Source organism: Meles meles, chromosome 2 (genome assembly GCF_922984935.1).
Source record: "Meles meles chromosome 2, mMelMel3.1 paternal haplotype, whole genome shotgun sequence".
NCBI lineage: Eukaryota > Metazoa > Chordata > Mammalia > Carnivora > Mustelidae > Meles > Meles meles.
In genome coordinates this window covers 57694125-57708031 of record NC_060067.1, presented here as the reverse complement: position 1 = coordinate 57708031, position 13907 = coordinate 57694125, and the positions used below count along the sequence as shown (strand labels likewise).

At 45.3% G+C, this 13907-nt stretch overlaps 1 protein-coding gene across 7 annotated transcripts in view; it reads right to left on the bottom strand.

Annotated features, from left to right (window-relative positions):
* The window catches only part of PROM1 (prominin 1), a 111209-nt gene that overhangs the window by 59004 nt on the left and 38298 nt on the right, over nucleotides 1–13907 (bottom strand). For all 7 annotated transcript variants that reach the window (XM_045997233.1, XM_045997232.1, XM_045997229.1 and 4 more), the window contains one exon: nucleotides 6273–6328. In XM_045997233.1, the coding sequence (XP_045853189.1) occupies nucleotides 6273–6328 (56 nt within the window). The remainder of the gene's footprint in view (nucleotides 1–6272; nucleotides 6329–13907) is intronic.

Here is a 13907-nt window from a genome sequence, read left to right as displayed (position 1 = left end):
TTTCACAGATGTGAAAGAACAATGACTGTGATACTAGTAACTTTTAAATGAGGCATCCAGCATGTTGGGGTGGGCAGCTTGGAGGCACATGCCCCTAGGGTCACATAGGGCATCCTGAATGACCCTGGACATGGCCCCCACAGGCTCGTTATCTCCCAAACCTACAATAAGCACCTCACAGAACATGTTCAAAACACTGGCTTCCAGCTCCTCCCCTAGACAGGGTATCAGGAGATTTGGGTAAACCCAGGCATTAGTCTTGAAAGCAAGCCCTACGTCATGGCTACGATCAGGTGGGTTTCAGAAACCTGCTCTCGCCTTTAAGGTTGGTCATGCTGAGCTGAGGCCCCTGGGCAGAACCACCTGTAGGTTACAACAATCAGCAGATTCTTTTGCGTTTAATTTTCCCACTGAGGGATAGGTCTGGTCCTAAATATCTGATGGGCTACCAGCAAACCTCACAGTAGAGCTGGGTTCATTGCTACCTCTTCCCCATCCATGCTGGCTGTCACTCAGGTATAAAGTTATTTTCATGCAATGCAGCAGTCTGAATCCCTCTGTGCCACATTATGTCTGTGATTCCCCACTCCAGTTAATTATCCATATCGTCACCGGGGGCCTTTTCAAAAATATCAATAACTAGCAGCCCTGACCAACTACATCAGAATCTCTGGGAGACGGGCCTAGACCTTGTTGTCAGTGTTACTCTGAGTGTTCTTTACCTTACTGACAGAACAGGGATAAGCAGAGATATTATTTTAAGCTGTTCTGCAAAGAGAACAAGAGAAAACAGTGAGCAGTAACACGTTTTGTGCATTATTCTGTTCTGAGCGCTTTACATATACTGTGTAATGTATGTTAAATGAGGTAATACATTGAAGTGCTTAGGACCAGGTTTCCCAGAGTAATGCTCAATCAGTCATCATTATCACCATCATCATCAGAAGAAGTAGAAATAATGCATGTTAACACTATTCTCATCTCTCACCTCCAACAAGCCTCAGACCATGATCCAAGTCATGGACTATCTCACACTGCCTGCTCTCTTAAATGCTACTGAGATCCCCAGAAAGTACTTCCGTTACTTGGGAAAGAGAGTGTGCTCTGACCATGTCGCCTGGGGGGTGGCAGGAAACAAGGAACTAATTCACTTAGCTTTCCCAGACACGTAGAGTGGTAGTGTGGGTTACCACACACCCACTGGAATGATAGACCTGCCATTTCCTAAGTGCCAAATTGATATCCAATGACTGTTAACACTAGTGAGGTCATGGAAGTCAGCAGGGATGGGGCCCAGGCCCAGCACCTGTCCCCAGAGGAAGCTTCTAGAAAGGGAAAGGTAATAACTGAGGAATGACATGAATGAGGAAGGGCAGCTAACCAAGAGGCTGGAATGGAGAGGGACCATGACCACAAGGAATCGAACCCGGGAGGTCATCCCAAAGAAGCTGGCCACTCCTATGGACAGGGATGCACAGAATGAAAAGTCAGAGGTGGTGGTGGGGGTGGTGGGGGTGGGGGGGGACAGGAGGTGGGGAAGGTACTGGGAGAGGTGTCCCCTGGAAAGGTTTCTAGAGGATGGGTGGCACTTAGGGCTTGTTGGGGGGAACTAATGTAATCATCTACCTAAGTTGCCCCAAACGATGCATTCTTTGAAGACAGGAACTGTGTCCTTTCCTTTAGTTGAGGAGCCATTGCTTGACAAGCTCGGCTGAGAGGCTCTCTCTACAGAAAGCCCACATGAGCTGGGAGGAAGGTCACGGTATGCTGTTTCCCTTGGTTTTCAGTCAGCCAGAGACTCTGGGAAGGGGCTCACCCACGCCCTGATCCCCGAGGGAACGCACTCAGGAGCGAGTTGCCCATGTAATCTCTCCCTTAACCCCTGCTGTAAGGACAGATTATTCTTGGGAAGATCAAACTGAGTAATACTTGTAAGTCATGAGCAAGGGTACCCACCTCTGAGCACGTGCTACAGAGATGCTAGGCACCTGGGGTTATTAGAGTCATTGCTTGGATTTCCATAGCTCCATCTGACTGATTCTCAACTTCCCTCTTGGCTCCATAATTCCAAATTCTATTCCCTTCCCAGATTTCCATTTCTGCCACACCACTTCTTCCCAGGGATGATTAATCACCATCACAGTCTGTGGCTTAATAGGTGGAAGGCACAGCTTGGAGGCTGTCAGTCTCTACATTCAGCCCAGAATACTCACATGAGCTGTGTCTTCCAGACTAGTCACTTTAGGACTACAGTCCAGTGGCCGGGTTGAGCCTACTCTTCAGTTCGGAGTTAGACTCGTCTGGGTACAAATCCCAGTTTCAGCATTTAGTCCCTGGGTGACCTTGGGCAAGTCCCCCAGCCTGAGTGCAGGATTTTCTTGCATGCGCCGTGCACAGACACCTCTGCCTCGGATCGGTGTCATTGTGAGGATTAGACACAATGTCAGGCTTCTAAACCAGTGTCGGGCCAGGTGGATAAGAATTAGTATTACAGAGAGGGCGATGACCTAGTCTACACTTCAGAAGCAACAAAGCAGCTTTGTGCTGCGAGCCGAGTGCTCACAAACGGAAGTATGGCTGTATTTCTCATCTGCTCCACCTGCCTTGACGTCTCAGTTCAAATGCCAACTCTCCCGTGGCGTCACTTCCTGATTTCCCAGGGGCAACAATGATTCCCCTCCTCTGAACGTTCACGTCCTTTACCAGAACTTCTCACGTGATGCGAATCTCCTTCCATCTCGCTGTCCAGCTGTCGACGGCATTAGTCTGTTGTGGCCGCCATGACATAGTGCCACAGGCCAGAGGGCTTGAACAACAGAAAGGTATTTCCTCACAGGTCTGGGGGCTGGGAGTCTGTGATCAAGGTGTGGGCAGGGTTGGTGTCTTCTGAGGCCTCTCTCCTTGGCTTGCAAATGGCTGTCTTCTCCCTGTGTCTTTACGTGGTCTTCCCGTATGTATATGTGTGTATGTCCTAGTCTCCTCTACTTACAAGGATACCAGTCAAACTGGATTAGGACCCACGAACGACCCCATTTTAAGTTAATTACCCATCTAACAATGTTATCTCTAAGTACAATCCCACTCTGAGGTGCTGGGGATTAGGATCTCAGCTTATGAATCGGGGGCACAATCACCCCATAACATCCATGTTTACTTCTTGTCCCATATCAACTGTGAGTTGGAGGATTGAAGGCCGTACTTTCACATGTTTGTTCCCCTACCATGCCTCGTTCCTAGTCAGCACTCTGTCAACAGAGATAAAATGAATACGTAAAACAAAAGAGAGAAGTATCTTTAAAAATGTGAAGGAGGAGAGGGGCCGAGGATCTTAAAGCTCTGCCTTTAGCTTTCAGCTGAAGTGTAAGAAGGAGGCAGTTCCATGAATGTCCTAGTTCCTTCCAAAGTCAGGCCCAGCCCTTGGAACAAAAGGTCAGCTGAACGCTTCTGGAGCTCCTTATGAAGAAAGCTCACTAAAAGAGCACCCAGCACAAAGGTCACTGCTGCAGCAGCTCCACAGTCATCTGAGGGCTCACTAGAGGAGAAAATGCTGGCTCAGCACTAAGAAAGCTGAGAAGACTCCTCAGGACCACTCAGCTGGCCAGACCTTACCTGTGTGACTACGTGAATCAGAGAGCCCACGGGCACTGGTCAGTGCAGAAGATGCTGTTGGTGTCCCCCACCTCCCTCAGGTCTCAGTCATCCTCTGGCCCTCCTCAAACTTCTAGTTACTGCCATCTTTAACTCTGCGCCTGAAGGCCTTTTATGGAACCAGGGCAGGTCAGAAGTGCTTACGGATGAACCCTCTCTTCCATCCTCACGTAGCCAGTAACCTGTGACCTTTCAGTGTCGGCATCTGGATGCCGCAGTTCCCTCATTCTTCCAGTGGTCTAATTCGGACACTGGTGGTTTGCACCGTTTCCCCAGCAATTCTATAGGATGACGCTTCAGTCACCCCTTGTGGCAGGTGGCATCAGGCAACACCCTTTACAGGCTGCCCTCCCTCCCTTGTATTACTCTCCAATTCCCAGCCAGTGTTCCCTGCACCTCCCAAACAACTGACTTGTCCTTGACTCCTGCTCTGCTTGGGAGGACTCTAACCCAACACACCCAGCATACATCAGACTAAAACCACTCAGAGAGCTCCCCCCACAAGATGCCTGGCTTCCCTGAGGTCTTCACCTCACCAAATCTCTCTTCCTTGGACAAGCGTGGAAAACATGACCCGGATTCAGGTCATTCATGAAGGCTCAGTTATGTCTCCTCTCTCCTCTCTCCACTTCACTCCCATGCCATTGGTTTTTGTTCATCTGCAAAGACACCTGAGGTGGAGAGGAAATCAGCCACTAGGGAGATACCAGTTTTATAGGACATCCGATCGAATACCAAGTCCGCCGTGAAGGACCTGCCCAGCTAAGAACCCTGCCATGGAGAGCGGCAGTGCAACACTGTCTCCTACTTGCTGGGCTTCTCAGAGTCACCTCAGGGTCTCAGGACCCCATTCTCCAAGTCCTGGAACAGGTGAAGCATGTTACCCCCGCCCATGCCTTGGCAGAACCAGTTGCCATTCAGGCCAGGCTGCTGCGGGCACGAGAGCTGTCCACAATCACTTTGTTCTGCCCAGGAATGTGGGCAGACCCAGTTTGGGACACACATGAGGCCTGCGGTATTTAATAATGAAAATGTTTTCCACGGTCCTAGGGAAGGCCGTGAACACTACTAAGAAACTAGCTCATCAGCTTTTATACATGTAAATGGTTTTTAGATAAGGTTTTCCTCTTTGGCTTCTGTGTTTGCTTTCTCTTGAGTATAGTTTTATTGCAAATTGAGAATAGGAGGCATGGTAACCACAGTACCTGCGGTTCATTCACCGGGCAGGAGCTCACCGCCCTCCCCGTACACCACCCTCCCCACCCACTGGGAACATCGTCATCCGCGTTTGCTGTGGCTGGCCCTTCAAGAACGTCCACCATATGTCTGCTTTTATTGTTCTCTTGATAACCACCTTTGTGCCAGGGAAGGAGAGAGCAACAGGACGAAGAGCCTGACAAATGGATTCAACTATTTTCTTTCTTTTTTTTTTAAATTACCCTAATATTCAATGCAACAAACATTTGTCTATTTCACTGGCAACCCCACACTCACAGTAAACTAAAATCAAAAGAATACACTCTGCTGTTTAGGTAGTAGACTGCAGATGCAAACGGAGTGAATGGGCAGAGCAGCACCTCTGTATTAAGTAGAGACACACAAGGTCCTTAACATGGTCCACTTGTGAGCATTCAGGGTCCCGCTCACCTCTCCTTCCTCTCCACTCTTTCATGCCTTGTCCTGGTGGCTCACCTGGTCCCCAGAGCCTGGGATGCCAGCAAAGGAACCTCTCCATCTGCTGCAACCCTGTATCCTTTTTACCACAAGCCCCCCAATCACCTCCTTATGGAAGAGCTTCCAGTCAGATTTAATTACTTTCATTTACGTTCCTCTGCATATTACATATAAATCTACTTATTTCCTTCTTCTCCTTCTTCTTCCTTCAACAATGAGGTACTGTCTCTGCCATCTGGCTTTTCATCTCCGGAGACCAAGGTCTGTTTTCCTTATCTCTAGCCGGGGCAAGTGCACACACAGAGCTCTCAACGAACCTGCTCAAATGTGAAGCTGCTTTTCAACAAACTGTATTTTTAAAACAAAGTACACATCCCTGTTTCTAGAAGTGCTCAAACAATTCTACTTAGTTAGGGAGTTCCTCTCCCTTAGCTAAAAAAATACCATAATACTTCCCTTAAGGAAATTTGGGTTTTTAAATAACGTACACCTTGAAAGGTGAATGTTTCTTCAAATCCTACTTTTGGAGTTTCTGCTGCAGCTCAAATGGGATTTATAAAGTGCTTTAATATTTCATAAAAATTTTTTAGTAAAAAAAAACTCTACAAATTTCACAGGTTAACTGATTGTTTAAAGATTTACTTCCAAGTCAGCCAAAATTTTGTACATACTTATTTTCCTAACAAATATACCAATAACCTTCATAACCCTCTGGTTGTTTTTCAGAGTCCATAGTCTCTCATGATTCATCTCCCCGGGGGTGGGGGGTGGGAGGTTGAGGAACCAGGTGGTGGGTAATAGGGAGGGCACGTACTGCATGGAGCACTGGGTGTGATGCCAAAACAATGAACACTGTTATGCTGTAAATCAACAAATAAAAATAAATTAAAAAAAAAGAATTTAAATTAAAAAAAAAACAAAAAAAAAACAAATATACCAATAAAAATTACCTTCTCATACTCAGTTGAGAAGTCGAACTTCTTTTGTAGAATTTTTCTTAAAATATCTGTGGGAAAAAGCCACAAAAGAAGAGCAAGGTTACTTTTTCAGAAAAAACACAAAATGCATATTTAGGAAATAAAGTCTATATATACTCACAAAGTATTGTACCTCTCTCTATGTAGTAGTCTTATAATTTTATTCCTATTTATTTTAGAGAGAGAGAATGCATAAGCAGGAGGAGGGACAGAGGGAGAGAGGGGGAGAGACTCTCCTAGCAGACTCCCTGCTGAATGGGGAGCCCAATGTGATGGGAGCTCCATCCCAGGACCCTGAGATCATGACCTGAGCCAAAATCAAGAGCCAAAATCAACTGAGCCACCTGGGCACCCCAATTTTATTCCTATTTCTTAATGTAGGTAAATAACTGAGCTAATGAGGCTCTAACCAGAAGCAAAGAATGGAAGACAAATATTTTTGACTCACTATTTTGTCAGTGGCAGAATTAGAGGGTTGCCATTTTTAAGAGTTACCAATTTCTCACAAGACACCTTAATATTTGCCAACATACATGTCATTAATAATCCCTGATAACACGTGACACAAACTGCTTACTGTTAATTTTTGAAACCACAAAAGCAACTTATTCTTTAATCATTCCATATTTACATAATATTTTACAAATAAAAGGAATCTTACAATTGACTTAATCCAGAGTTCTTCACATGAAACATCCCTCCCTTCCCATCCCCAGACAGTGCATGAAAACCTGAAATAATGTGCAAAGTGGGATTTTCCCCCTACATGTTCATTTGGGACAATTTCAAATTCTTACATAGGTGCAGATTTGCCTCTTATTCTGACCCACCAATCCAGTCATGCTGCAACTGGGGACTGGCCAGAGAGAGTGACTTGTCTAAAATCTGTGATGTGTAAGACCAAGCCCAAGTGGGTCTTCCTTTCTCTGCTCTGCGGTCCTTCCCACACTCCAGACAGTAACTGACCCCGCCAACGACCTTTTGCCATGCTCTGGCTATACCGTGTTGACCACTTCTAAAGTGTATGGCAAGGGAGAAAAGGAATCCCTGTTGTGGATCCTTTTATAAAACAAGAAGTTCAGGTTTACTCTCCGGGAAACAAAGCAAGCCACAGCCCCACAGGGCTTTCTGGAAAACAGCTTCAACCTGCACAGAGCACACTAAATGCAGCAGATCTTTAAAGGGTGTGCTACAGGGGTGCCTGGGTGGCTCAGGGGGTTAAAGCCTCTGCCTTCAGCTCAGGTCATGATCTCAGGGTCCTGGGATCGAGCCCCGCATCGGGCGCTCTGCTCAGCGGAGAGCCTGTTTCCCCCTCTCTCTCTGCCTGCCTCTCTGCCTACTTGTGATCTCTGTCAAATAAACAAATAAAATATTAAAAAAATAAAAATAAAGGGTGTGCTACAGGAGCAGAGATCAAATCGGAAGTTTTGGGATGCCTACACTAAGCCTAGGGTACTGGGAACCCCAGTTATTTCTCCAAGGGATATCAGGGCTGCCCACCCCCACGGATCTCCTCCCACTTTGAACTAGTCACTTCACTTTGATTTGTTTGTTTTTAAGATTTATTTATTTATTTGAGAGAGAAAGAGAGAGCTCAGGGGGAGCGGGCCAGAGGGAGAGGGAGACTCCCTGTTGGGCATGAAACCCCACACTCAGGGCTCCATCTCAGGACCCTGAGATCATGACCTGAGCGGAAACCAGAGTCAACCGCTCAACCGACCAACTATTTATTTTATAGACTAGGCTTCTGTTTTAGATTTCATTGAATGTAAGGGTCCACCGATGGTTTTTTTTTTAATTGGAAATCATCCATTTATTAAAATACATTTAATGACACAGGTGATGTTCATGTGTTGCCTTTGGGGATCCTGATCTAAGTAAGAGTTGGGATGGAGGCCAAGCTCCATTACCTTCTGGGTATCTAATCTTGGGTGAAGAATTAAAAGTCAGGAGCATTCTCATCAGCAAATCAGGATGATGTCAGTCCCCACCCCCACCCTCCTTCGGGCCAAGTGACATAAATGAGATTACATTAGTCTGGCCACATAGTACCAATCCACTTTTCTCATCTTTATAAACCCAAATCAACCAACCCAAATGAAAACAAGATTTCTTCAGGGGAGCTGGTCCCTCCGTCCCTCTCAGGTCACACTGACCAGGGAAGTGGCCCTAGAGAGACAGATCCTCACTGGCTTATATGGGAAGATCAGCACCTGTGGCCCGTGAACCCCCTGGAATCCCGGAATCCTCAAGGTCTGCTCAGGGTTCCCATGAGGTGGAAGCAGAAGATGTTATTTGCCGTTTCACTGGGTTGGCATTTGTACTCAGGGTACAGAAGCGATGGTGGAGAAGGCTGTGTGATTTGGCACAAGTCACACAGTGTTCATTGTGTTCTATGCTGCCATGAACTCGAGGAAGATAGAAAGCCCAGTTACACATCAGAATAATCTTGGTGAAGCATTACAAAATCGTGATTTTATCAGATCTCAACCTCTGAGGAACCATCTTTCTAGTATTCTGTGTGAGGAAACAGAAGTATACATAAGGTGCTCCTGCTGCACACCCCGGTACCCAGCTGTGTTCGGAGAGAGCATGGGGTCCTCGTTTTGAGTTGGGAGCTAAACCCCTCATGGAACATTGTTTTCGCCCCAAAGAAAGACAAACCATGGTTACCCAGGCTTAAGTATCTCGTAGACATTTTCTCTAACATGGAGGAAGTGGAGCCCGCAACTTCAAGAAAGCGGCTGACAGGACTTGCTGCCAGTGATAAAATTAGAGCACTGAAGCAGAAATTAGAATTTTGCAAAATTTGTGTCTATGCAGTTGACAGACGCGGGATTTTGCCACATCGTTCTCACTCCACCTTAACAGGTTCTATCAATAACAGGTGTAGCAGGTGCTTCCCTAACAGAGCTCCGTGGAGGCAGGCAAATGTGACATACATGGACCAGGTGTTGGCCACAGCCTCAGTGAGAGAGTGACAGTCTTTCAATGTCCAACAGACGATGCCATCAGCTCTCTGGAGGACTGACTCTCCCAAGTTCCTGGGATCCTGGTGGTCCCAGGTGTTGGGGAATGGTCCCAGCTATACCAATGGCACTCCTTACTGACAGCCCCCCCTCCCCAGTCCTTTGTCTCCCAGCTGGCTCCGTCTCTCTGCTAAAGCAGATCCTTGCTGCGAGGGCCAAAAATCCATCTGAGGCTTTGGAGCAGGGATGTTCTCCCTCCCCCTGCTTTAGAACAGCACTGCCTAAGAGAAATCTACTGCAAGCCATACAAGTCATGTATTAATACATACATAAATTTCTTAGTAGTCACATTTAAAAATTGAGAAAAAAATGGGTGATTATTTTAATAATCTGTTATTGGTTCAGGGGGAGGGGGGCAGAGGGAGAGGGAGAATCAGGGAGAGCTGATTCTGAGATTCTGAGAAAAGTGGATGGGTATTATGTGGCCAGACTAATGTAATATACAGATTATTTAATAATCTGTTATAATGGGTGATTTAATGTTAATAATCTGTTGTATTTAATTCAGATACATGCAATATTTTGTCATTCCTATATGCAACAATATACAAATATTAGTGAGCTACTCTACAGTCTTCTTTTCACACTAAGTGTTCAGGGTCTGGTGTAGATGCTCGTCAGTACATCTTAGGTTAGGTTAGCTACCGTTCAAGTGCTCAGTGGCCACATGTGGCTGTGGCCTCCCTACTGGATGGCACGGGGTCAGAAGCTAGTCATCCATCTTGGAGCGATTCCATTTTACCCAAAGCACCAAGGCCTCTGTCCTTTTCCTTAACCCCCCTCCCTCCCAGTGCACCCTGTCACGAGAACACAAAATGAGCATCCACAATATCCATATTCCCTTTGCCTTCCCTGTGTATCTCTAAGTGGTTCTTAACCCAGGTAAATGAACATGGGAAAGGCCTGGAGTATACAGCCCAGCGTCTTTGTCTGTAGGGCCCTGGCATTAATGCTGCTGCTCACACCTCATGTGGGAACTCATGAAGTCCCACGTTGCTGGTGAGAACCTTGAATTGATTGTGGTCCCTCTCAGAAAGCATAACCCTGGGAAGACCCGGGGTCCCGCTTATGCTTCCTGAGGCCCCGCCATCCTTGCTTGGTGATTCTGCTGTTCTGCAATCCTTTGTGTTTGCCTCTGTCTTCCTGGCCAGCTCGTTAAAGTTTTCCAGTGGAGACTATCTTGACCTCTGTTCCGGGGCTTCAGAACTGTTTGTGGTATTGACGCTGCATAAATGTAACATTATCATAAAAAGTATTGCTTCCTTTCCATAGATCAGATGGGATCTCCGAAGGTTGTGGTTAGTTCCTGGTATTGCCTGGTGAGCGAGGTAGCCATTAGCATTTGGGCTACCACAGTGTTATCTGCCCTCCATGAGACCTCGGTGTGGACAACAGAGGCCACATTTTCCTTCTTGAACTGAAGGAAGGTCTGCTCTGACGGAACTTGATAGACACTTAGCATGGCCAGACAACCCCCAGAGTCCAGGGAAAGATTCTCCCTGCCCTGAAGTTGGAGAGATATCTGGCCATTTTTCCCATGGGGCAATTTATTTTCCATCACACCAATCTCAAGCTCTTTACACAAAGTAGCAGTGGCCTGTTAAGATACAGCAGTGGGAGGGAAATATGAAAGCCAGTGGACAAGGAAGTTCTTTTCATGGTAGAACACTGTTTCTCATTTTCTGGTCTCATGAAGGGGCTCTGTGGGTCTTTCCACAAGGATGGTGGCTATCAGTCTCTCTTCATTCAGTGCTGAGATGGAACAATGTCTTCTTACCTGGGACTTTTAAGTTTCATGTGCTGATGGAAATTAAGGAATGCAGCAGCAAGGGCTAATTCTGACCTCTTAAGTTATACCACCAACTTACGAAGTAGGTTGTTTTTGTTTGGTTGGTTGGTTGTGGGTTTTTTGCAGTGTGCATGTATATGTGTGTGTGAATAATTTGTCTGTGGATTTTTTTGATGTCTGAAGCCACACAGCAAGATAAAATCAGGAAAGCAGGATCTGTATAGAAAAAAATTCCATCTTCCTTATCTTAGCCAAAACTCATCTTTGATGAAGATATTTCTGTTCCCTAATTGGCTTCTCTTAATAAGTATGCAGGTTCTGGCCCAAGCTGGGCAAAATGAGATTCCACTCTTGAAATGTTTTCTTGGAAAATGGGTAGAGGGCTCAAAAAGAAAAAAAACAAAACAAAACAAAAAAACCCCAAAACAAAACAAAACACGCACGCACACATACACACAACACACACACACCCACACCCTGCTGTTGGCAGTTGATTGATCAGATTTGTGAAGAACTTAAGTGATCTTGCAAAGGTTTTGCTGATCTATTTGACAAGACTTACCTGGCTAGGTCTCTAATCAAAAGAGGTGCTACCTTATATCTTCTAAAGAACAGAATCTTCCCCAAAACGCTAAATTATATTTAAAAGTTTTTTTAAGGAAGAGATTTTTATATCTGATATAAACACTAATATGTTGCAAGTCATTCTTTTTTTGATTTTTAAAATTTATTTATTTGAGAGAGAGAGAGCGGTTGGGGGGAAGAGGGGAGGGAGAGGGACAAGCAGACTCCCCACTGAATGCAAAGCCCAACCAATCTCATGACCCGACCTTGAGACTGTGACCTGAGTCAAACCAGGAGTTGGATGCTCACTGACTGAGCCATCCAGGCGCCCCAATTCTTAATCTATATGAAACAGTATTATTTGTAATGCAGTTCTTGAGTAAATATTGCTATGGAATGTTATTTTGTTCATAGCTGGTAATTTTTTTTTTGCCAAAACTATTCTAATTTTAGCTTGTTTTATTTTAAAGTTTTTTTTTTTAAGTTTAGTTAAGTTTTATATTCAGGTCATTTTAATTAGTCTTTTTTGCTTTTTTTCTACCTGATGTTTCCTAGTCTCTCTAACTAGATGTAACAAGACAGAATTATTAAAATTAAACCAAAATGAGTGATAACCTTAGAAGCATTATGGTGTTAAGCATCAAAATTAGAGACTAAAATATATAGAATTGATTTTTCTTTATGAACACACCTTGGAGGGTGATCTTTTTTTTAAGCATTTTTTTTCCTAATGTCAAGTTAAATATGTTTGTACTCAGAACTCTTATTAATAAAAATTAAACACACACACGCGCACACACAAAGTAAGCTCTCTCAGAGACTTAAAGTGCTTGCTTGGAAATGTGATTAGCTAAGAGCATAAACAGTGTTCAGTGTTTCCCTGTGGAGACACCATCGCGTCCCTCTCTGACCTCCAGTGGCTCTGTCTTAAATTCACATGGTGTGGGGGTCTCTCTACTAAGAATGATTTAATCTGTTAATTTATGCACTAAATCAACACAATAAAGTGAAAGATTTTATTCAGGTTTCTACTAAAAGGATTAGTTTTATAAGTAGTGTAAAATAATATCCAAGTTCAACTTCGAAACTTACAAAAGCTAGGTTGGTGAATGCATAACTTTCAAGAATTAAATATTAATTGAAATTTTAATTGTTTCTCTCTGGGCACAAAAGACTTTGCACAAGTTCTTAAACATCTGTTTGACAACTTGCTCCCTCCCCCACGCTAGACTGAATTCCGGAGGGCACAAGGGGCAGGTAGGTAAACCAAGCGGAATGTCTGACAAGTGCAGATAAAACACAAACCTGGACAGGTCAAAGGGTTGACTTCCTGGATGTGCTGGCATTCCACAGGGAAAGGAAGAGCGAGAGGCATTCTGCTCTAAAAGAACTGTTCAGTACAGTGCTTGGTATACGATCCACTAACACGAAAACATTAGCACCTTCCACTTCCACGCTCCTACCACACACTCTTCCTGCTCTGCCTTTTCCGGTCCTTCAGCTTGTGGCACAGAAGGTGAGTGCCTGGAAGAACACATGTCACCTCATTTCCTCTGGTCCCCTGCTTGACTTCATTCCCCGGACCCCACACACTTAGATGGGACGTGGGACTTGAGTTCTGGCCAATGGAAAGTGGGCAGGCGTGCATACACAACAGTTCCAGGCTTGGCCTCTAAAACCACGAGACCCTGCATGCTTGCCCTCTTTATCCTTCTCCCAGCCAAATACGGAGGATCCAGTGGAAAATCCTGAAGGCTGCAGGGATGGAAAGACCGGGGTCCCGGGACATCTCCACTCCATCATTTCTACATTAGACTGAGCCAAGACAGAGAATATTTTTCACTGATACTTGGGCCTGTTTGCTATAGCAAACTCACCCTAACTAAAAAAAAGAGCCTTAGTCAATTAAGACTCCCTATGTTTTTGTGCTGGAGCATCCTCTACCTATAGCCTGTCCTGCCAGCTTTTTTTTTTTTTTAATTTTTATTTAATTATTTGTTAGAATGAGAGAGAGAGAGAGCACAGTAAGGCAGAGTGGCAGGCAGAGGCAGAGGGAGAAGCAGACTCCCCGTGGAGCAAGGAGCCCGAGGCAGGACTCGATCCCAGTATACTAGGATCATGACCTGAGCCGAAGGCAGACGCTCAACTGACTGAGTCATCCAGGCGTCCTGATGTCCTGCCAGCTTTGGCCAAAGGTTAACTTGTTTATTCATCTGTTGAAGGACA